This window comes from Gallus gallus, chromosome 1, assembly GCF_016699485.2.
Source record: "Gallus gallus isolate bGalGal1 chromosome 1, bGalGal1.mat.broiler.GRCg7b, whole genome shotgun sequence".
NCBI lineage: Eukaryota > Metazoa > Chordata > Aves > Galliformes > Phasianidae > Gallus > Gallus gallus.
In genome coordinates this window covers 50,228,392-50,253,194 of record NC_052532.1, presented here as the reverse complement: position 1 = coordinate 50,253,194, position 24,803 = coordinate 50,228,392, and the positions used below count along the sequence as shown (strand labels likewise).

The 24,803-nt window shown below is 42.1% G+C and overlaps 1 protein-coding gene across 1 annotated transcript in view; it reads left to right on the top strand.

Moving 5' to 3' along the window:
* Positions 1–24,803, top strand: part of TNRC6B (trinucleotide repeat containing adaptor 6B) — a 141,535-nt gene that overhangs the window by 34,434 nt on the left and 82,298 nt on the right. The window contains exon 4 of the mRNA XM_046907653.1: positions 4,839–4,906. Within this exon, the coding sequence (XP_046763609.1) occupies positions 4,839–4,906 (68 nt within the window). The remainder of the gene's footprint in view (positions 1–4,838; positions 4,907–24,803) is intronic.

Sequence of the window (24,803 nt, the reverse complement as noted above, 5' to 3'; positions counted from 1 at the left end):
CTCCTCTGGACCCACTCCAACAGCTCCATGTCCAGTTCTGAAGCCCCCAATTCAAGAAGGACAGAGTACTCCAGATGGGGTCTCATGAGAACAGAGTAGAGGGGCAGAGTCACCTCCCTCGACTTGCTGGTCACACTTCTCTTGATGCAACCCATCTGTTGCATCTGATGCAACTGTTGGCCTTCTGGGCTGCAAGTACACACTGCCAGCTCATGTTGAGTCTTTCATCAACCAGCACTCCCAATTCCTTCTCCTCAGGGCTGCTCTCAAGCCATTCTCTGCCCAAGCTGTAACTGTGCTTGGGATTGCAACCCAGGTGCAGGACCTTGCACTCGGCCTTGCTGAACTTCATGAGGGTGGCATGGGCCCACCTCTCAAGCCTGTCCAGGTCCCTCTGGATAGCATCCCTTCCATCTAGCGTGTTAACTGCACCACTCAGCTTGGTGTTGTCTGCAAACTTGATGAGGGTCTTATTGTCCATGTTGTCTGCAAAGGTGTTAAATAACACTGGTTCCAGCACCATTCCCTGAGGAACACCACTCGTCAATGGGCTCCACTTGGACACTGAGCCATTGACCACATCTCTCTGAGCGTGACCATCCAGCCAGTTCTTTATCGAGTGAATGGTCCATCCATCAAATCTACTTTTCTCCAATTTGGTGACTAGGATGTCATGCAAGACGGTGTCAAATGCTTTGCTCAAGTCCAGGTAGATGATGTCATTGCTCTTCCTTTATCCACAGATGCTTTAACTCCATCATAGAAGGCCACAAAGTTTGTCAGGCCTGGCTTGCCCTTGGTGAAGCAGGTTCAAGAAGCAGTGAGATTCTGCAAAAAGAGACTAAGCTGGATCAGACCTATGGAATAGCCCGATGCATAGAATCACAAAATGGTTTCTATTGAAAGGTACCTTTTGAGATCATCTAGTCCAACAGCCTTGCTGCGGGCAGAGACACTTTTCACTAGATCAAGTTGCTCAGAGCCCTGTCCTTTTCACTGTGTAAAGACGACCTTCTTGTCAGAAACAGAAGAGTTTGTATTGTTTATGTTCTGTCATCCTCCAGTACACAAATAAATCTTCATATTTATATGGATAGGTAAAAATGTACTGTCAAGAAGGACTTTAAAAATTCAGTGTTGCAAGTTATGTTTGTACTACAACAAATTGCTTATTAATTAGTATATGTTATAAGTATATCCTTTTATGTTGCTTCTGTGAGCATGATAAGTTTTGTTTAAATTGTAGTGAAGAAGTGCTGTTTGTTACAGCATTGTCAAACTGCTGCCTTGTGTGTGCGCTGGTCATATATTGCTTTGTGTTAATGCAGATCCGGGCTTTATTGACATAAAAGCTTTCCTCTGCCTCAGACCATACTTTGTCCAGAGCTTTTGTTCTTAGAGTTGTTCCAACTTGGGCTCATCGTTTCATGTCCTCCCACCATTCCCCACTGTGGTGAGCCTGGCTCCTTGCTGACTTCATTGTGGGTATGGGTAGGCACCTGAAAACCACCTCCAGGCTGAACAAGCTCAGAACCCTCAGCGTTTCCTCACAGGACAGGTGCTGCAGGACCAAGCATCTCAGTGGTCTCTACTGCAAAAGCCAGCCAGCCCACTTAGTGGGTATGTTTTCTTGTGGGCCCCAAAACTGGGTGCATTGTTCCAGATATGGTCTGTTGAGCACTGAGTAGAGGAAATAATCAATTCCCTCATCTACTGGCAAGGCTTGTATTAATACAGCCTGGGATACTGTTGGCCGTTCCAGCCTGGGCACACTGCTGGCTCGTGATCTATTTGCTGGCTGCCAAGACCTTTTCCACAGTGCTGCTTCCTAGCCTGTCATTCTTCAGCTGCTGTCCTTGCCACGGCCTCTCAGGTGTGGTGCTTGCAGCTGTTCTGTCTGAATTTACTGTTCTGTTGCTCCATTCCTCCAGCCTGTCTAGGTCCCTCTTAATGGCAGCCCTGCCCCTGGGCACGTTGGCTGAGCCTGACCACCTCAGAGTTCACCATGTTGGACCTTCAAGTCACTGGTAAAGATGTAAAGATCATTCCCAGGGCAAACCTCTGCAGCATCCCACCTTTTGCCAGCCTCCTACCACCCACTGACTGTGCTCCTCTGACCACTCAGCTGTGTTTTTAACAGTCATCCATTCTATCAGAGTTTTCCAGTTCCCTGATATTTAATTTCTTAAAGTTCCCGTGTCCTCTTCTAGTGTCCCAAGGCATTTCATTGTTGGCTTTTTTTGCACACTGAAAACCTACCAATTAATCTTGATTTCATGCATTCAGCAGTTCCTATGTTCATGACTACTTTCTTGCTCTGTGATTAATTTTCTTGGTGAAATTCTTGTAAGACCTTACCATTGCCTTTCTTTAGGAAGCCTAGCACTAGCCCTTTTTTTATAATGCAGATTATTTCAGATAATTCTACCTAGTGTCTGAAGTAAAGGGAACTGATTCATATTCAAAGTAGATTTGGGTTTTTTTTTTCAATTGCTTTAAAACAGATTGGATCTGGACCTACAAGAATGTTGTCTGTAGCCCAGGCGATTTGTAGTTCTTAATTATTTGCCTGCTCCTCTCTTTGAAATGGTAATTTCGATAGATATGCATGCTAGATAATAATGTTCTCCAACAGCTCTGCTACCACCGTAATTTACTTTACATTTGTAGTAAAGCAGCAGTTTTATTGGCAATACTTTGGCAGTTGCCTTGTTTTGGTGGTGATCTGATGTTTGAGTTCTCATTCAGATTTCTTCTTTACGATCTAATAAAATAATTTCCCGTACCATTCTAAATTTTCGGTGGTTTTAAAAGCTTTCTATTTTTATGCTTGAATTTTTACAAATTCTTCTTTTCTACAGATTCATTAAACTGAATTTCTATTTTGTGTGGGAGCCTTCTGAGTTTAGCGCTATACGTGCTGTATAGCATCCTCTTTTACTCCCAAGTATTATATTTCATCCTTCCTCCTGGTATTGCCCACTGACCATTCCCTTGCTTACCATTCAAGTGAATTGTACTCATTTCATACCAAGAGGCATTCTTCAACTCAGCTGAACATAGAATATACTAAACAGAGTAATTCATACTACAATACCTCCTGATTTCAGGTTGTGTAAGAGTAACTTATTAACCACTTTACCCTCACTGACAGAACCATCCTGTTTTGGTGTGCCACCACAAAGCTGTTATCCCATCTTCTTATTTTTTTAATTTGCAACAATTCAACTGGTGGAATACCTTTCACATTGACAGTTTGAGAGCAGATGTTAGAATTCCTGGGAAGCAAGTGTAGGCTGAGGTACAGCCAGATGTGAATGTGTTGTGGTGGGAATACGCGCATAGATGTGCACATTGTTCACTAAATTGTTTGCAAGTTGTTTGCACGTTTCTTTTTTGCTTTCAAACTGTGCTTTAAAACAAAATTACTGTTTTGACTATGGGTTGTATGGGTACATGTTTACAAATGTGAAATTACCTTATGTTTACTTGCTTGACTGTCTTCAGGATGTTGTTACCGGCATATAGTTTTCAGTTTCTCAGTTCAGTCGGTGTTTACTTAGGGCTGTGTCTGTGCAGGAGAAAAATGTAATTTCTGCTGTCCTTGTTAGATGATACCATGCAGATCATGTTTTTTTTGTCAGCATTTTTCACTTGTCAGTGTGATCAAGACAGAAATGAGTAGAAGTTATCTCTTCTTAGGGGAGGGACACAAGGGGAAGGCTAGGGTAGTGGCTATTGGTTGGCTTGTGGGGTTTTTTGTGTGTGTTTGTTTGTTGATGTTTTTATCCTTAAAGGAGTAACTAAATTATATTACCTTTACAGACAGAATAGTGCTCTCCTTTCCTTTCCATTCCTAGTGTAACGTAGTGGATCGTGGATTCGTGCGTGATCAGGATTTATTTGCTTTATTTCTTGTATAGCTTGTTAAACATTGCATTGTGGCCTGCTTGCTGACTTCATATAAAGTAGAGCATTGCTAACCATGCCTGGATGTTTTCTATAAAATACTAAGTGCATGTGTCGAATTTCTGTAGAAAGAGAAGAATATTCTGCTACCTTTGCAAGAGCTTCTGGCTGAATGAAGTAATTAAATGAAGTGTGCATAATTAATGAACAAATATAATGCAATTCCTCTTTCTCGGTGAAGAAATTACTGCAAATGTAGACTAAAATTGTATTTAAAAAGCAAACAATTAAACAGAAAACTTCCTTAGTGCCCTTGGAATCTTTTATCATGTGAGCCAAAGGAAATGCCTACCTTATGTTGTCACTGGAACAGCATTTATTTGAGGTTCCCTCAGGCCTCTTTTTTACCCTGCTAACTAAGCTAGATGTGTGCAGTGAAAGTCGTCTTCGTATAAAAATTATATTTTTTACAACAAATAGTCTGTTTTTACAGCAGTTTCTATCTGTAGTTAATTAGGTTTTTTACAAGAAAAAGAAAACTAACTTTTTTTTGAGAGATCATGTTTAGACAAGTGTGGTTTTGTTTGTTTTGCTGCTTTTTTTAATTCTTCCATTATACACAAGGACGAAGCAACAGAAGTCACACTTAGAATAATGAAGGGTGTCTGTAAAATGACTGATAAGTCTTCTGCTGTAGCCATTAAATCATTCTTCTTCGCTTGCAAGATTTTCTGAGAACTGTGCAAGAAAACGATACCATAGCAATGGGGATGGAGATGAACATATGTTGCTAAGAAACTACGTGGTCTGTTCTGGACCAGTTGCTCTGATAAAGTGGCTGCCTTAAGTTGTTGCATATGGAAAAGAGCCACTTCAGGTGATGTGCGTTTTGCTCCACCAATTCTGACCTGCAATGCTTGCCTTTGCAGATGGAACATGAGGATTTTGTAATGGAGGGGCATGGCAAGACTCCACCTCCTGGTGAAGAAAACAAACAGTGAGTCACACGTTTATTTAAAAAGGGCCTTACCATCATAGTAAATGGTGTGAAGCACTCTTGTCTAAATGTGCTGGGAGCATTGGTTGGTTGTTTGGTGCGCGCCCTTTTGGTTCTTTAAATACTGGTATTTAACAGTGGATAGTGGCTGAAAAAATAAAATAAAATCAGGCTGTTGATTTGCCTTAAATTTAAAAGCATAGAAATATGCTTTGCAGTTTCAGAAGGTAAATCAGAATTTGCTGTGAAGGAGAATCATTCTGGAAGCTCAGTGCTGAGGTAGTAAATTCCACTTTTTATTTTTAAAGTGAAAATTTGTACATTAAACATTTATATTTTTCTTCTTCGGGGAAATAATTTGAAATGTGCTAGAAGTAGGACCTTTCTCTTGTTGTGCAAATGGTAGAGTGGTTGTCTTTGAAATGCGAGCCTTAATTCATTAAAATGTGCTGTATTAAAGGAACTGAAATTGTAAACAAAATGCTTTTTTAAGGATGAGCAGTTGAAGATCCCAGTACTTAGCGGTTTAAGGAAAAAAGCTTGATGGGAGGAAAAAATGACAGATTTCTATTTGCAAAACGCATGGAGAAAAAGGTGTTTCCAATGACTTCAGACTGAAATCTGGTAGCAGAAGAGCAGAGCTTGGTCCTAAATGTGTATTGCAGTAATGGCTGTATTCTGTATTCTTTCCTTTGGCTAATACAATGGTAATTTAATGTTCGTATCACAGTTAAATGTTTTCCTTGACATACCTTTTGGAACAAGCAAGAAGATTATCTTTAGGAAATCCACAGCACAAATCTTTAATCGACAGCCCCCATTCCCAGTGTGCCCAGTCGGATGTCTCCTCATGAAGAGGAATTCTACTGCCTCTTTCATCAGCTATATACTTGTTGCAGAAAGGTTGGGATATGACTCAAGCTGAAGGTCTTCTTTACCTTTCAGATGAGCTATTGACTAAGTTGACTGCCGCTGCAACAGTGAGGAAAATCTTTCTGAGGTAGCCAAGATGAGCTTGGGGAAGTGCTAGTGCTGAGCATGCACATTCTTTCCATCATGGAAACGAGCCAAACTTCTCAAAGTAATTGCTGCTATTTCTTTCTATTCAGACTGCCCAACTTACTGTGGTACCAAGAGATACAAAGCTTATTGAAGTAGAAAAGTAGAAACTTTCAGAAAGTTCCAGAAAGAAATCAGTGCAGGCATAAAATTTAAAGAGCAGGAGTTACATTTCTGCTCTTGTGAATTACTTATTTAGTTACACAATGGTACATGCTGTTACAGTGAGTATATGAGAGATGTTGTATTGGGTTTATCCTAGCCTTTTGTTTGCTGTCTTATTTTAGGTGCAAGTGGAAGCTGTGGTTATTTTACAGTTGACCTGATTTCTAATTGGACCTTTTCCAAGTGCCTTACAATTGCTCTATTCTCCAAAACTATAGTTACTGGAAAGAGAATGACATCAGTGATAGGCAGGAGTGATTTTTTTTTTTCCCCCAAACTAATAAATTTACGTTTTTGTGTATCAAATAATAAGTTGATAGAAGTCTTAAAATGCAGTTTCAGTAATACAGATAAGAGATTAAAATAATTTTGTGTAGTTGTAGCATAACGCTGGGTGTATTACGTTGTGGGTATTGCTCTTAAATTGATCACTTGAATCTTTTTCTATCCACAATCTCAAATTTTCATCTACCTAACGAAAACTGCCTGCCAAGATGGAGCTTAACACTTGTAAGAGACAATGATCTGGCATCCAGGATAAATCGATGATTGTTACACAAAGGTCCAGTAATTTATATCTTTAATTTATATCTTTAATTTACTCCAAAACAACTGTGTTGTCTTCAAAGCTTCTTGAACTGATCTGAAAAGGAGAAGAGGGGAAAAAAAAAAAAAAGCGTTAAAAAAATTACTTCCATTAAGTATTAGTTGAGCATCCTGGAGTGGGTCTGTGATGGACCACAGAGTGGCTTAGGGCATCTGAAAATGAGGATGAGCCGAGAGCTGCTACTGTTTAATTTAGAGATCAGAAGGTTTGGAGTCAGGCGAACTTTTCTGTGTGTATGGATAGATACCTGATGGGACTGCAGACATTTCTCTGTGCTGCCCAGTGAGGCAAGAAGCAGGGGACACAACCTGAAATACAGAAAGTTGCACTCAAAATTAAGAAAGAAAAGAAAAAGGATCCCAATAACTATGGGAGTAGTCAAGCAATGGAATAGGCTGCCCAGAGAAGTTGTGCTGCAAGATACTGAAAACCCAGCTGGGTGCAACCGTAAGCAACCTGCTGTAGTTAGCCCTGCTTTGAGTAAAGGGTGGGATTAATCATCTCCAGAGATCCCTTCCATCCTAAACGTTTCTGTAGTTCTCCGTGTGTGTATTCAGTGGTGTCTTCATGCTTGGTTTGAATTAAAATCAGGGCTTATTACTGAGAAGAAATAGATCGCAAGTTTGGATGTGAGTCAGATGTTTGCTACACGCATAGATACAGTAGATGAAGACTAGTCTTTCCCTTTCCAGCTGTTCATCAGACTTCATAGTTTACTCCCTCTACAGCTGTGCAGATGGAATTTTTACTTCTTAAGTGCTTCTAATTTGCTTTCCTGAAAAGTTGACCATGATAATTGAATTGCCTTTCATCTGGGTAACTCTACTGACATTATATTCAGAAGATACGGTTTCAGCCGTGAGGGACCTGTGAGGGAATTAACTTGCATCACAGTGCTCGCGGAGTCAGCAAGTGTTAACCTTAGGCAAACCCAGATATTTTTTAATATTTAACTGCATTCCAATGGATTCAAATAAGATTTGAATTGGCAGTGGAAAAAAAACAGAAATAAAAAGACACTTCTGAGAAATGTTCAATGGAAGCAGTAGTTCTCAACGAGCTGCGGTTTAGTTTGAAATTTCCTTTGCAAAGTTACAGCTGTGTAGTGGGCTGCAAGGAGCTGACATCTATGGGTGAGTTCAAGCACTTCATTTCTGAGATGCAGTAGGCTGTTTCAGTGCAGTTTGATTCAGGGATAAAAACTTGACATTGCAAGAGTACCTTCTAGTATTAAAAAAAAAAAAAAAAAAGAAGAAGAAATGGTATAATCTCACTATTCGCTGTATTGAACTACAAAGACCAATAACACTATTTCACAGAGCAAATTCTCAGCTACAAAATGCTATTTTTCAACATACTGTTAGCTATATATTTTTGCTATCAATGAACAAGAGCCTGTATGCCATGCCCATAAAAATCTGCACCAGCAGAGATGACCCACTGTTTCACTGCTGCCATGACAGCATAACTGCTGTTTCCCATGCAGTCCACCTTTCCTTGGCCTGAATGGGTGGAAGTCAGAAGACACCAAATCCAGACTATACAGGGAGGTGTGGTAGGATGGTCCAGCCAAGATTGGCGGTGTGCTCCAAAGCCTTCAAACTGGTATGGGGCCTGGTGTTGTCTTCTTCTCTGGGCTGACTATGCAAGTGTTGCACTGTAGTGGTCAGAGTTTATAGTTTTTCCAGGTTCCAGGAAATCCAGAAGGACCAGCCCTTTCGTATCCTAAAAGAAAGTGCACATCACTTTACGCTCTGAGGAGCACATCTTGAACTTATTCTTCCATGGGGAATTCATGGGCTGTTTTGACTCCTGCTTATAGTGGTGATACCATGTCTTGTCACTGATAACCATGTGCTCTGGAAAGCTGTCACCTTCAGCCTTGTATTGGTTCAGTAGGTCCTGAGAGACTTACATACAAATGTCCTTTCTGTTCCTGTGTGAGCCTTTGTGAGACCCATCTGGTGCAAATGTTGCAATGTTTGAACATTGCCACCACTGTTCCCAGCGCATTGAAGCCGATATTCAGCTCTGTGCACCATTCTCTGGTAATAATCCACTGATTTGCGTTGACAAGCTGATTGAGAGGCTCTTCATTTCATGGTGTAACAGCTGTTTGTGGACATCCAGAACATGGCTTGTCTTTCATGTGGCTGTCACCACTGCTGAAACGCATCACCCACTGCCTTACTGTGCTTACGTCCACTGTTTGGTCTCCATCAACATTCAGCAAGTGTCAATGAATATTGGTAGGTGTAATTTTTTCCACATGGAGGAATTCAGTGACACACCTTTGCTTCATCCACACTTCCATGTCAGACACTGTTTTGGTCAGACTGTCCCTCTGCTGCCATCTGTCACACTGCAGCAAAATGTAATGGAATATTGGTGAAAAGGCCACATCACCATCATCCAACTCTGATGTCACAGGCCAATATAATAAAATAGGAGATATTACTTTTGAAGCAGCCCTCACAGATTGTATACAGGGTTTTTGGACTAGTTATTTACAACATGAATATAACTCATTTAGATTGGAACCAACTTTTATGTAAAGTTATTCATTAAAAATTCTTAGTACAAGTGAAATATGGAACAGGCTTACCATCTCCAGTCCTGTGAAAGATGTGCAGTTTTTGCACAGTGCCAGTGTTTTATAACTATGGCTGTACTGCAGTGAGGGCTGCTGCTAATGCTGCAGCCCTCACTTTCATGAGTCTACATGGGCTTCTGAGACTGTAAACAGCTACCTTGAACTGTGCTTCTTCTCAGGCAAAGGAGAAGTCAACTTCTCAAGAATTTTTTTGACAGGGCCAGCAACAACATTTTGAGGATCATACTCGGAATTTCAAAATAACCTCCAGATCCTAATTCAGATTATCAACTCAATTATGTGCATGTAATTTATGTGTCACCTCAGCTTCTCTTGAAATCTGTGGCAAACAGTGCCCTTCCTTGGAAACATCAACAGTTATGTTTAAAGCTAAAAATCGTAGCTGATTTTTCTGCATGTAGAATAAGCTTATTAGATAAATGCAGCCTAAACCTGTGCCCTTCTCTCCCCTTAGCCCCCCTAAAACATCATTTGACCAAACTAGATGGTTTTGTCACAGGGTGTTGCAGTTCTCTCAATGTGCTTCAGTTCTAGTAATAATTCAGACTAGCTCTTATATTGGTGTCTGAGTAGGAGACTTTTGCCTTTGACTTTTTTATAGTTTATTTTACTTCATTCAAAATTTAAAAGGATATGGGAGGGTGGGAGACCTCGGAACAAAAGCTCAAGGTGAAAACTGAATAGCTGTTCCAACTGAAATTCAGGAATACTTTCATCAACTTCACATTGTAGAAGTCCTTTTTTACTCCCTGCGATGGAGTGGCAGGACGAGTTTGCATCTCTACCTGTGTGTGTAAGGGGAGAGCCTGAGGCACGGAAAAACATTGCCCTTTGTTGTGCAATTGAGTGGGCAGCAATGGATGAGACAGCAGTGAGTTCTGGAGCTGTAGAGCAGCTATATTTTAGTTGTAAGACTGGTAAGTCAATAATGTTGAAAAAGCTGGCTTGCACTGTTTAAGGTACAGTACTTCTAAACGTGACAAGAAAAAATATGCAGAATTTATACTTAAGTATTTTAACTGCCAAGGGATTCATTAATTCCGTTCCATATTTTATTAGTTTAATGTTCTGGTTATTTTTTTCATCTTTTTGTACCTAAAATTAGAGGTATTTATCCCCAAGAAAACTTGTCTGAATGTTCTATGCAAAAATCATTTAAATTAAGTATTTACTTCTGCAAGCTAGTCTTAAAAATGTTTGAAAATGTTTTCAGTCATCATTAAATGATGACTGAATGATTTTTAAGGTACCGTGTTTCACCTACTCACTCATTTTTCTTTCAAATCTCATACTAGGAGGTAGCAAAACATTTAGCATAGCATGTCTTATTTTGTCATGAAGAGATACCAGCTTTCCATGTACCTCGCTTATAACCTCCGCCATTAGCGTAGCGTCATTCTGCAAGCATTTTCTGGATATGTGGAATAGTGGAAAGTAGATGACTGAGGAAGAAGAAACAATCGAGTTCACACAGAAAAATGTTAAATCTGAAGGTAAAGTTTCCACTTTCTGTTCACACGTGTTTATCCTGCACTGCTGCTAACACTGAGAGCGGAAAAGATTTGTGGACGGCATGCATTCTACATTTGAACAGTGTGATGCTGCTTTTCCCTGGGATTTCATAGTGCCTTCTTCCAGATGTCTTCTGGTAAGAGCAGCCCAGTTTGTTGTTTTTTCCACGTTCTGTACTTGTCCTGCGTAGGAAGAGCACAAAACCTGCTTCTGAACTTACAAAAAAAAAGTCTCTTGGTCAGACAAGACTGCATGTGTAGTCTTCCCAAAACAAGAAAGAAGTGCATTTCTGTTCCAATTTGCTGATTTTTAAATGTGGTATCGCAGATTTCCCAGTCGATACCGCATTGACACCAATAACACTACTGATTTCTCTAATTATTTAGTTCTAGTTGTAATTTCTAGCAAAAAGGAGGGGAGTTGTATTCTGATTTACCACCATTTTAAACAGCTGATTGTACTTCGAAGCAGGAAGCATTTGTACACTGACCAAATTCCTAGAATCCCAGAGCCTCTTTATTCAAACATCACCTCCACCCCCCGCCCCCCCCCCCCCCCCCCCCCATTCCTTTTTAAGGACTACCTACAGGACACTCCATTAACATGAAGTTCATTGTTCAGGCAGTCTTTCTGGTTTGGTTGCAGTGGCTGTTGCCCCTCCCTCTCCTAAGCAGACACTTCTCAGAAGCTGCCCGAGGTAACTGCCTTCTGATGCATCATTTATATGGATGGTTGGAAATTGCTCTCTTTTCAGCTGTACATTGCTCTTAGATAGGAACTGATGAGCGGCATCTTACACGAGTGAGATGAGTTGCTTCCAGGTTGATCTGTGATCCTTCTTTGTTTCAATCTTTAGCTAAAGCGTATGTCTCAATAGGTTTGACTTTTTTTTTCTTGTTTCTCTACCGCTCTTCTCAAACATCTGCTTGTGATGTACAAACTTAACATTTACAATGTCTGTATTAAATGTTACATGGAAAGACGTAGATCCAAAAATAATGGCTAAATACTCCATTCGTGATTTCTCTCCTACCTTTACATGGAAGCCCACTTACTATAAAGTAGCTTGCTTGAGATGGGCAGGAAAAATGGTTTAAAAAAGCTTGAGGACAATTTGATTTCTTGCTCATTCTCCCTACTACTGTTCCTCTTTGTATAACTGTCATAAAGAGTAATAAGAATAAAACATGTAGTAGTATCCTGTAGGTGTTTAGACAAGGAAATCCCTGGAATGCATGCATAGAAGTTCATTAAACAAAACCGGTATTTTCCATTAGTAAATCGAACGTATTATTTCTGGTTAGTATAAATAAACACATATTTTAACACTTCTTCTGAAAGAGAAGATACTGTCTTCCAAATTGTTTGTAAAATAGAAGGGGGGGTGGAAGGAATTCTGCTTTTCAGTTCCCTGTTGATGCATTGATTTTTTTGGAATAATTTGTTGTTGAACTGAACTACATGAAAGTAAAAAGGCAAAAGTCTTTCTGCTTGTGGAGGCATTTACTGCTGAGGAAAAAGTGACTTAGTATGTAAACAAGCACTGGTTTTAGCTAAACAATTAGTGATCAGGCAAGTTGCTTGGCTTGACATTTTCAAATTGGCAGTAAAGTTGTAAAACGAGAATATAACTTCACTTGATTGCATGTGAATTTATTAATGATAAAGCTTATTGGAAATGGTCTTGGTTTAAAAAAAATAATTATTCCTTTTCAGTAGGAAGCATGTTCATATAATGAAAGTTGGATAATTTTGTATTCATTCTTTAAAATTTAGTGCAACCTGCTACAAATGCTGAATACACAAATAATAGCAACAGACTTAAATAATTTTCCTTGCTGTTCTTTAAGCATCAGGAATAATTCTGAGCTTTATCTATATTCCCTATGTCACTAGCATAATAGCTATTTATCACCAGTGTAATTGTATAGTTGAGAAAAAAGATGTGGTAGCTACACCAAGCTGGTGCCACTCAGTTTCAGTAAGGGTTCACATCCTGGCCTTGTAGAGCAAGCCATTGGCATCGTAAATGTTTGTGAATTACAGTCTTAAAACATACTTTCAGACTGGATCATTGCATCTTCTGTATTCTTTGTATGCACACCCAGATGAATGACTGAATATTAATTTTAAGCATATGGAACGAGGAGGAAAAAAAAAAAGCGAATGGGTCTACATTACATTAGAATTTTGTATTCTCCTGTTGTTTCCTGTGTTCAGCAGACAGAAATTTTGGTGACTGGCACTGTACTTTATAGATGCCATAAATGATAAGTAGGATAGAAAGATATAAACAATCTTTGCATGAACTTGTTTGCAAGTTGCTGAACCTAGCTAGACCCTTCAGGAAGTGACCATCCACTACTGTAAAATATAGTGCTCCTCATAGAAGTAAAGCGGATGTAGAAGATAGGACTTGCTGTACAACTAAAAGTACTGCTTCCTATGGTCAAGATGGTGTGAACTGAGAACTTGTTTACAGAGGTATTTTGGAACTCTTAACTGCCTCACACCTCTGTGGTGCTGTGACCTGGTGAGCTGGTATGATTTCTCTTGCTCCTACCTTGATAGATTTGCTGAACTTTTTGCACTTAATCAGCTTAGTCATGTTTAGGGCTCGTGCTAGTTTGTGTTAGGTTGGTGCATGCATGAGTGTTTGACAGCAGTAGAGCTTGTAGAATTTTCTTCAGAGGTAACTAGCTGTTACTTCTGACATTTCAAACCAGAGGGCTGTACGTGAAAGCAGATTACTCAGGAAAGATATTCAGCTTGCTTGGAAAGATCAGTTTACAGACTTTTACTGAAATAAATAATTCTTTTCAGTAGAAAAATGAATCAGGTTGAGGAAAGCTTTTGTAGTAATCCTCTGAGTATGCATTCATTTTGAATTGTTACGAATAATTTAAAAGTATATATTCTTTTCTTATCGTATTGTGGTTCCTTTAACGCGAACAAAGGAAAATGGGTTGGTGCCAGTTCGAACCAAGATGCCAGAAATTCCTTTGCTCAGAGGTTTCCGGGCCAGTGACTGAACTCCCCACACGAAAACTCAAAACAAGTCAGAACAATTCGTGGAGAAGTACTGATCTGTCTCACCGTGAATAAAAAAAGTATCTACAAAATTCAAATTGCAGCACACCTTCTTTTCAGGTATAGAAGGAAGAAAAGAGGCAGAAGATCTAGAGTAAGACTGCATTCCAGAAATCTTTTGTGAGACATCCCTTAAACATTTGTGAGAAATCTGCTCTGCACAGATAGACTAGACTGAAGTGAAGAGGATATATTGAATTTCAGTAGAGATATGTGTAAGGGATCCATACAAGGAGATGATTGTGGTGATGTGTTTTTAGACGTGAAAGTTAATTTTTTCTTTAAATATTCTATCCTTAATGCTTGCTGCTGTTGCATTTAAAGCTTCTGGCCTTAAACAGAGGGGAGGGAAGCATTTAACCAGTGAGTTTATTGCTGCTTTTGAGGTGCACAGTAACAGCTATTGTTGATGGAAGGTCAGTTGAATCAATCCTCTAACTGGCATGGTAATTCCCATGTTGTAAACGACAATTAAGAAACAACAGCTTGCTGCGTATATGGGTAGAGTGATAGTCTAGACTATTTCCCTGAACATCTGTTCATACTGGAAAAAAAAAAAGTATGATCTTTTCACAAGCATAGATAGAATTGGATAAAACTGATAAAGTTTTAATATTTCACAGGTATCTTGACAGTCTGTATGATTTCAGAAATTGAGGGTGGAAACCCATTAGCAGAGGATTACAGTCTCCAAAATGGAGGAGCTGCTGAGATGATAGTACAGGAGGAGGTTAATGAATTGCTGAAGTCTCAGAATACTGATCTGTGCAGGTCTCCTTGCACTTTGTGTTAGTGGAGAGTACTCTCATAATTAGCAAGGATATGTGTGCAAGTGATTCCTGCAACTTCCAAAAAAACCTCAGTTGGCATTTGGAGGAGACGTGACTGAAGATTTTGGGAAGATTTTGAGAGCTTGTTGTTTTGTTTCCTATCGTTAAGTCTCATGTGATTTGCAGTTTGCTTTCTGTGTATGTAGCTTTCCAAGTAAGTTTGGGGTCTCTTGTCTAGTTTTGCTCAAGGGAGCAGGAGGAGAAAGAAATGACAATATATTTACAATTACCAGCATGTTAAACATCAGTGATTGCCTAGGAAAAGAGATGGAAGTTAATTTCCTACTAAAAGGAGGGCCTCAGAACAAAGCAAAAGATTATATTTTCTGACTATGTCTGTTGATAGCTCATCATCATCATAATACGTGTTTTGAGATTAACTGCAGCAGATGCCATCTCTTGCCTGGGTTGGGGGTGCTGTAGGAGGTGCAAAACAATTATGGGAAGAGTCTGCGTAGGACTTATGTACTGGTGGGGCCTTGGCATCAAAGGAGAAGTGGATAAGCAGGAAGCTGGGATTAGCGTGGTGGAGATGCAGCCATGTGTGACAGAGACTGGTAGGAAATGAGTTTTTACTTCCATTGTTCGTGGAACAACTTTGTTAAAAGGAAGATAGAAGGCTTTATGCTTCTCCACTTTGGAAAGGGCATTTGAGGAGATTGAACAAGTGGAGGCATAGCGATGGATTATTCATAGGCTGAATAGCAAGGGAAAGTATTGTGGCAGATTAAGGAAAAATTAGGTGGAAAAGTGGGCGTTTGCAAAATTCTCTGAATGAAGTTTTCCTTCTAAGTTATCCTTCTGTGAACACTTCATTAATGTATAGATTCAAAACTTTGTCTTGGCCTTGAAGTAATGAATAGTTCTTAAACGTAATGTGCTGTGAACTTTTTGGGTCTTTCACTCTTTTTTTTTTGTGCCTGCCAAGAAAAGAGATGTGACTTCTAGAGTGGTTCCAAACCACTGCTGCGATATAAACTCTGCATACTAAAGTCGGATACTGCGTTCCTAAAATGCGTTGATAAGTGCCTTTGTGTATGGGATGCAACAAGCAGTTGTAACCTTTTCAGAAACTCTGCAAGCTTTTCCTACATTGGTCACTTTTAATCATGGTACTTTTCTGCATTAAAAAAAAAGCTTCATTATACTTTGGCTACTATAGTTTAAAAAAAAAAACAGAAGTAGAACACCTGCCAACTCTATTTTCACAATACTGCAGCATCAAATATCTCACTGCTCCCTAAAGTTGGGGGAGGAGAAGAATATATAGTTTTCCTTAGGAATTTTGTCCTTGAAGAATGCTCGGACACTTCAAAGTCTGAACTCCTACAGAGGGGAGGCCAGCTCTTGAACAATGGCTTGTGTGCAATTGCTTTGAAGACTTCAAAAAGAAAAAAAAAAAGTTGATAGTTGATACAGCCACATTCAGCCATTGTTTTTACTTTTCCGAACTGGTAGGTATTCGGTACCTCTGTTTGGAGAAAATAATTAAGAAGTGATCTGAACTATTTGATATTCAGGACAAAGCAACCAGGAACTTGACACTGACATCTACCAAATTTAGGAAGCAAAATGCTTTGGAATGCTGATTTTCAACCTGATGTTTTAACTTGTTCTCTTGAAATAAATTGTGTGGCGTTTGTTAGAGCACACAAGGAATAGTTAAGACTTGTAATTCTGTTGCTCAAATTAAGTGGTTTTCTGCTTGCTTTTTTTTTATCATTAGACATATTGCAACTACGTGTATATATATCCCTACCCTCAGAGTTGCAATGTTTTTAACTACATCTTGGGAAAGACAGCTTGACCTTTCTAAATCCCGTTAACTTGAGGAGGTGAACAAGCTGCAGTTGGTGCTCGCAAGCATAGTAATCCAGGTCAGTTGATCCTCTGGTGACCATTCTTCCTGCCACTCTCTGGGGTTGGGCTGGGGAAATTGAGCTGATGAGCTGCAGTAGGATGGAGGGCTTGTAGGCTTCAGTTCACTTTGGAATTTGCCTCTGATACTCTAGGAAACATTCTTCACTAACAGAAAAGAGGAAAGTTGGTGAGAAGGCATTTGTGCTATGAGAAACTTGCTAACTCCTCAGCAGAAACCTCAAATGTTATGTCCTCAGCTGACTGGATGTTTTCACTTCCGTTACATCAGCTATGAAGAACTTAGTAGCGGAATAAATAAGTTTTAAGTTTGTCACCACAGGTAGTATGGGCAACACAGATGGCCCGATGGGATGAGTGTTGTAGGATGGTAAGGGTGCAGCCTTCAGAATAAGCAAGGTTGTATCAACCTGTAGGACTTTGAGCAAAAACAAAATGGCAGCCCTGCAGGCAGGGAGTTTTTCATAAGATCCAAATGATCCTGAATCCTTTGACAACAGCGTGAAGATCTGCAGATCAGCCAGGACCCGCTCTCCTTGAGGTGACCGCTAGAGAGTATAGTCGATATCCCAGTTCATGTGCTGGACAGCGGAGCATCCCTGTATACAAAAAGTTGAGGCCTAAGCTATGGGTTCAGTATCCAAAGATCACCTAGAAGGTTTGTCTGTGTCTAGAACCAAAATGCAGTTTGATGTAAATTTATAAAACCACTCGCCTCCTGCCTCAGCTGTAAGAGCACAGAGAATCCCTGGCTGTAAGCATTCAGCGCTCATGTCTGCTCATTGCGGGTGCTGTCCTCGTAGGAGCACTGTGAAGCTTCATTCAAGTTTTTAAGATGCTTTATGATCCTCAGATGGAAGGTGCTTAGAAATGAAGTGCTTGTGGTCAGGTAGGTTAGTACATAACAAGAATATAACTTTTTAACACTAGCTATTAGCGGAGCTTTTGGCATCAGAAAGCTTAACGGTTAGGTTTTCAAGTGCAGTTGCCATCTGAAAAGGGATGTGCAGGTCTTGTATATCCTTTTTAAATTATTTTTTATTTTAGTTTTGCTGTAGTTGACTTTCTGCACTGTCATACTGCTGCTTCTCCTACCAGTTTCGGTTGGAGGAACACTGCATTTAAGAAACAAACAAGAAAGAAACATCTCCTGTGCTGTGGGTAGACAAGACTTAACCAGTAAGCCAACACGAGCAGATGCAGATACGGAGTGATGTGTGTAGAAGTTGTTGGCTTGGTTCAAGTTTCCTATTAAAAAAGGAATCCAGAAGTTGTCTCCTGTGGGAACAAAACATGGGTGGTTTTCACCTCATCGGTGGAACCCCCAGCTCTTTATGAAGACAAACAAGGCAAGGTGAAACAGGCCCAGAGCCCGTGCATTTTTGACAGAATGGTAAATTACTTGGGAAGTTTTATCCACGCTGCAAAATGGTTTTGTTTCCTGATGGTTTGCCTCTTCCTTCAAAAAGTTTTCCATTTCTAAAAGATTTGTCTGTTGAACAACGCGACAAACTTCACAGCAATGAAGGAGGATGGCTGCTCCAAAAGTAATGCCTCCTATTTTATTTTGCTGGCCCGTGATGTCAGAGGTGGATGTCGGTGGTGTGGCAGTAGGGGCTGAACCTTCCCACCAGTATTCCATTCTGTTTTGCTGCCGTGTGACGGAGGGCAGCAGAGGGACAGTCTGACTAAATGGTGTCTGCCGGGGAAGTGCGGATGAAGCAAAGGTGTGCCATTGCATTCCACCGTGTGGGAAAAAGTGCACCCACCGATATTCACTGACGCTTGCTGGATGTTGATGGAGGCCAAAGAGTGCACGTGAGCACAGTGCGGCAGCGGGGGGTGAGTTTCAGTGGTGGTGACAGCCGGGAGAAAGAGAAGGCGGTGGTACCCATGAAAAGCTGTTACACTGTGAAATGCAGAGCTTCTCCATCAGCTCGTTTGTGCAATCAGTGGATTACCAGAGAATGGTGCACGGAGCCGAATGTTGGCTTCAGTGTGTTCAAGGCTTGAACTTGTAGAGTCAGGCCAGAGAAGAAGACAACCTTCCTCTGACACCACCTCTCTTGCTCTCTGGAGCACACTGTCAGTCTTGACTGGGCTGTCTTACCACACCCTCGGCATAGTCCACATTTGGAGCCTCCTGCCTTCAGTCTGTTTGGGCTGAGGAAAGGTGGGTGTGCATGGGGAAGCGTTTCCTTGTAATGGCTGTCACAGCAGCTGTGAAGCAGAGGGTCGTCTCTGCTGGTGCCGATTGAAGAGTGTGGCATGCAGGCTCTTGTTCATTGCTGGTGAAAGCGCACAGCTGATTGGTGGTATGTTGAAAAATAGCGTGTTACAGCTGAGGCTCTTCTCTCTGAAATAGTGTTGTTGTGTTCTTTGTATATGTTCTAATTTTCAAGGAAGTAAATAGGAGGCATTACTTTCAGAGCAAGGTATGTACTTACACCCGGTGGTAGCAGCTCGGCTGAGCTGCTTAATGAATTCCCGGCATCGCCGGCTCCTGCATGGAGAGCTTCCACGTCTGGAGAACGGGGAGCTGACGGTACCGCCGGGAGGTTGAGAGGATCTCTACGTCCAAGTAGAGCAACTTGAAATTAGCTGCAGTTTAGCGCACGCTCCGCACACATACGCACGTGCAGCTGCAGCGCTTGGTGCCGTCTTTCGGAAGGCAGCAGCATCGGAGCGCCTTCCGAGCCGCCGCCAGCCGGCTCCCCGGGCGCGTCTCCAGCGCGGGGCCGATTCAGGCACGCGTTACCTGTCTGGAGCGCTCTCCGCGCGGCCCCTTTAAGGCGGCGCGGGGTCGGGCCCCGCCGCGTGATTGACAGGTCGGCGGCGTCACGTGACCGGGCTCTATTTGAAGGTCACAAAAAGCTGCTTCCTTTAGAGAGAGGGAGAGCGAGGGAGGGAGCGGGAGAGCGAGCGAGGGAGGGAGCTCACGCCAAAATGGCCGACGGAGTCCCTGCTGGCTTCTGAACATTTGAAATTGAAAAAAAACAAACGCGAAATCGTTTCGGGATCTTTTTTTTTTTTTTTTTTTTCATTTCCATTTCTACCTTGTATGCCTCAACTCGCTGGATTTAAGCACTGCTGCACTTTATGAGGTTAGTGGCGCCCTTCTATTTTATTACTGCGATGATTTTTTTTCTTTTTTTTTTTTCTTTCAAATTAATTACCCGTTGGTCGGTTTTAAAGAGCCCGACCCGGCCGTGCCCGGCGCCGCTCCGCGGGTGTCTCGGCGCGGTGCGCGGCTCCGGCAGCGCCTGCGGAGCGCTTCGGAAAGATGGCTCTGTGCGAGTGCGGCTTTGGGGGGCGATTCGTCACGTAAAGCACCTGGGCGGATGGCTGCGGCTCCTCCGCCTTCCCCGAGCCGCCCGGCTACCAGATCGTACAGAAAATCTCGTTCTATTCAAATGGAGGCTCGCGAAACAGCCGTTTCTTCCCCGCAGCACCCCGAGCTCTTCAGTCTGCTGCAAAAATTTGCATACACGGAGCCGGGTTTGCATTCTTCCTGCCGCCGGCTCCGGCGGGGACGGATGGGGAAACGCTCGCCGCACGCCGGCCCGCCCCGGGAGGGGGCACGGGGAGAAGCGCCGCGGCGTGCGCTGTCCTGGCGGGGCTCGGCGCGGCCCCGCGCTGCCCTCCCGTCCCTTCCCCTCCTTCCCCTCCCCTCCCCTCCCCCGCGGCGGGCGAAGCGCGGCGCTGAGCGGAGCGGCGCTGCCCCGGCGGCCCCGGGGCCCTCTCGGCGGGCTCGGAGCGGGGCAGGCGCGCTGGCAGCTGCAGGGCGCTGCTGCTGTCTGCCGCTCTTCGGAGCGTAAGCGTTCCTCGTTCTGTTGGTAAATACAGGGGCAAAGCGGCGTTTTTTTCGCCTTCCCCCCGCCCGCTCTCGTACTAGCAATTTAAAGGCAAGTTATTTTTGCATCTCCCTCCAGAAGCGAGCAGAAAATTAAAGGGAAATAGCTGAAGCTTGCTGTGCGCAGGCACCTCCCCCTGCATTGTAGGAGTGTGATGTAATGCTCCTTCTGCGAGGTTAAATGAAAAAATCTCTCGGTGGCGGTGCGCGTTCTTCATCTCCTCCTGGTAGGTCCTCTGGTGCTTTTTGCGTTGTATGTTGAAGCAGCAAACGGTGATGAAAATAAAAGAATCTACTTTCAGGTTTCCTATGTGCATCGATTGTGATTGGCGGGTCAACTTTATAGATCCACAAGATGGATCGTTTAACATTTCTTTGTGGCCTTATATCTGCACGGCTGAATCCAAATGGAGGAAACACATTCATCTTCATTGCAATCTCGTAGTATAGATCAGATTCTACCCACCCCCCCCTCCTTGGCTAGAAGAGATTTTAAATAATGCTACAGTATATCGATTTTTCTCTTGGAAGTTAAAAGGTGTTTTCTTTTCAGTTAAGGTGAACCTGTTAACAAGAACACTCAAATCTGGCCTTAAAAAGTTTAGAGGTAATGTATTACCTAGTTCCTATATAAGGTAACGTGCTTTTTTCTTGCTTAGGATTAATGAACTTAATGGAATCTACTCTCACGTTGGTAGCATGTAGCTGAGAGGGAGAGCAGTATAGGCACTCTGTGTCTTTGGCCTGGTGCAGCCTGGTGGCTGAACCTGCTTTTGTTATTCAGAGCCGCCCTGGGCTTAGTGGAGCCCTCATGTAGCCAGAACATGCTGACTGTACCTGTTGATTGGCAAACTTCAGGAGTACAGTTCCCAAACACAATGTTACAGATAGGATTGGCAGGTTTGTCACTCAGTTGACCAAACCACCAGTTACATAGTTCCAGTGGTAGCGGCCATAGCTTAGAATGGTCCAACTGTGGGGCACGCGAGCTTTGTCATGGCCCAGCAGTGCTGTGGAATGTGGCCTTCTCAGGATCTCTGCTTGGGGAACATACTCACCTTTTTTTGGCCTTCATGCATTACTCTCTATTGTACGCTGTCAGATCAAGTGTAAATGCTAATGCATCTTGATGGTATGGAAATGGGTTATGGGATATTCTCTAATACCCGCAGCTGTTGATAACTATAGAAGCTATCTTGGATGCTTAATATAATACTGTAAAAGTAATCACAGAAAATAGTAGAAGCAATTCCAGTACATAGTCTCTGTCCTTTGAGTAGTTTTTGGAGATTATCTTTCCTATTCAGGATGTACCAATTAAAATAGTTTGTCATGTAAATATCTTTGAGTTATCAGTAGTTCATGTGGTGTGTGTGGAGGACTCTGCAGCCCATGGAATGGTGAGGTGTTAAAGAAGTGGCCGTGGACAGTTCTCAGTGCTGTGCACTCCGTGTGCCCCTGCGGTACGAAGGGAACAGAACACGGGTTTGGTCCGTTTTGAAGGACCTGACACGAGTTGCAGTTCCTAGATCAGAATTTGAGCGTTTCAGCAGTGTTGTGTTGGGGAGCGCGAGCCTTTCTGCTTTGTTCAGTTTACAGCAATGGCAGCAGCTTTGGACGCTTATTTTATTGTTCTGTTTGCATTTCTCTGACAATTGTTATTGGTGTCTGCAGGAATCGCTCTTTTTTCCAAGACAGGCTGTTGTAGCAGACTAAAAACTGTAGCGAATTCCGTAGTCAGCAGAGCCCCTGGAGTTTTGTGCTCTACGTTTGAGAGAGAATTGACGAGAAAGGCCTTATTACCATTGAGCATCAATATACAGGAGCCTGCAGCTGGAATTGGAAAAAAAAATCAAGGAAAACAAGTGTCTGAAAAATGTATGCTTGCTTTTTTCAGCAGCTTTCTTTCTTATTTTTTTATCCTTTTTGCCTCCCACTGGGAAAGAGGAAAAAGAAAATAAAAGAGAAACTTCAGAAGGCCGTGCAGTCTGTGCCGCTGGTCTCACCTAAAAACCTTTTGAGACTTTTGTCTTTGATTTATTAATAGATGGCTTTGTAGAGTAGAAAGCATCCACATCTACAAATGAAGAAAAATTCGCTGTGTGAGTTCATGTACAGTTGGAAGAATATTTGTCCCTTTCCCATCCCCTTAGAAGATTCTGTTGTGGCTTGCACCTTGAAGCAGAGCTCCTTAATTTTGGTCATCATAGAACCACTTTGCTTTTGCTGATGTGGATGGAGGTGTTGCCTTGGTATTGTCTTTGCTTCAACTAGCAGTTGTGTTGTGACTGAAAAGCACGAGGGTCTTTCTGTTTTGGTGTGGTTGTGTTTGTTTGCTTGAATTGATTAAGAAGAAATCTGCCCCTTCCTGAAGGACTGCTTCAGCAGAAGTCCTGGTTATCTATTTAAACAGCTCAAAGTGTGAGACAGGGGAATAAGACGTGGGGAGTTCGGCTCTGGAAGGCTGTGTTTCAGTTTCTACCAAGGAGTCAGGTGTGGATATCTGAGTTCCAGTTCTGTAACCTTTTAGAAAGTCTGATGGAGGGTGATGTATAACAGCAGGGCAGCAGTTAGTTGGGATGACACTTAGGAGAGCTTTGCTGAGGAAGCTGGTTAGGTTGTAAGTGGCTAAACTTTAAATATTTGGCTGTAGTTGTTGCTGCAGAATTAATTTGATACATAGGTCTGAGCTTCGGTTCAGGTGAATATGAAGACATACTGATTCTCAGAGCAAGGCAACTTCAGTATTTACTTGAGGAAAGAGCAAGTTTCGTTACTAATGCAACACCAGAATTTAGTTGATATGATAAAACGTGCCACGTTTCAAATCACGGAATGGCCCGGGTTGGAAGGGACCTCAAGGATCATGAATCTCCAACTCCACCGCCACAGTTAGGGCCACCAACCTCCACATTTAATACTAGAGCAGGCTGCTCAGGGCCCCATCCAACCTGGCCTTGAACACCTCCAGGGACAGGGCATCCAGAACCTCTCTGGGCAGCCTGTTCAAATCTGTGTCAGACTGTCTAAAATGAGGTGCTGAGATAAGACTTGTCCAGTTTGACATCGAGGGCGAATGTGGAAGTAGCACGGAGATGAAAAATGCCGTATGCTCCAAGTATTTCCATGTTGTTGTAGTGGTGGTGCCGTAAGTGCTTTGAAGGGCACATGAGAAATGGTGCCTTCCTCTGTCTGCGCTGAGCATCAGCTCTGGAGCTGTGCATGCAGCACGTCTCACTGCTGAGATTCTTCCACGTTTGTGAATCTGTTTCTAAGCCAGGGCGGCAAAGCAGTTTGTTTTTTGTAGAGACAAAGCATTATATTTTTGGAGCATTGCATATGCAAACTGTGGGTTTTTTATAGATAGTGCCATCCACACACTTGTGAAGTGAGTTCCTAAAGCTTTATGGGTATTGCCAATTTAAGGGATGGTTTCCTTTCTCTTTGTATAGTGTGTGCTGGGTTATAGTTTAGGGCTGTAATGCTCTGTTGCTACTATAGTTACGTACTTGTAATCATTCCAGAGAAGTCATGGAAGAACTGGCTGATCCAATATTGGGATATTATGTTATGGGCAAACCTCGATTCTCCTTCAGAGTGTTTTAGTTTCAGAACCACGTTTATTTAGGCAGTTTGGTTGTGTGGGAAAACATAAAACAAGATACAAACCCTGGTGTTATTTCAGGTATGCAAGAGAAGATGCATCACTAGAACAGGTGATATTTAAAGGCAGAGCAATGCGAGATGTAACACAGCATGGAAAAATGCATGCTGATACACCTGGAGAGAAAATGAGGAGGAGCCCTGTTAATGGCCAGAGCTGAGTACTGTTCTAGTGCTACAATTTGCCTGAATTTAATTAACTGAATGCTTGTGTATGTTAAGGAAAGAAAATGATATAAAAGTGCTTAGATATCTGCAGGTGGAAAAATGCTGTTGAGGTATAAAGCCTATGTATCCATTCACATTTATGTTAAATGGGACTTCCGTAGTAAAATCTAGGTTTGGAGCTTTCAGCAGCACCAAAGCCAAAACAAAACACCAAGATGCAACTAGATGTTATTTCGTGCCAGCAGGAGGATGATTCTCTTCTTAGGGTGGTACCTTTGCAAGGCTTCACAGCAGTGTGAACAGCAGATGAGGTCGATCCATTTTGAGGCAGTTCAGGAGCAGCACAACATGGCAGAAGAAGGTGGTCTAGAAAATGCAAAAAAAAGCTTGAGTGCTTCCTGTTATTTTTTTCATTGATGTCTTCATGCCTTGAGAATGAAACAGCAGAATCTGAAAAC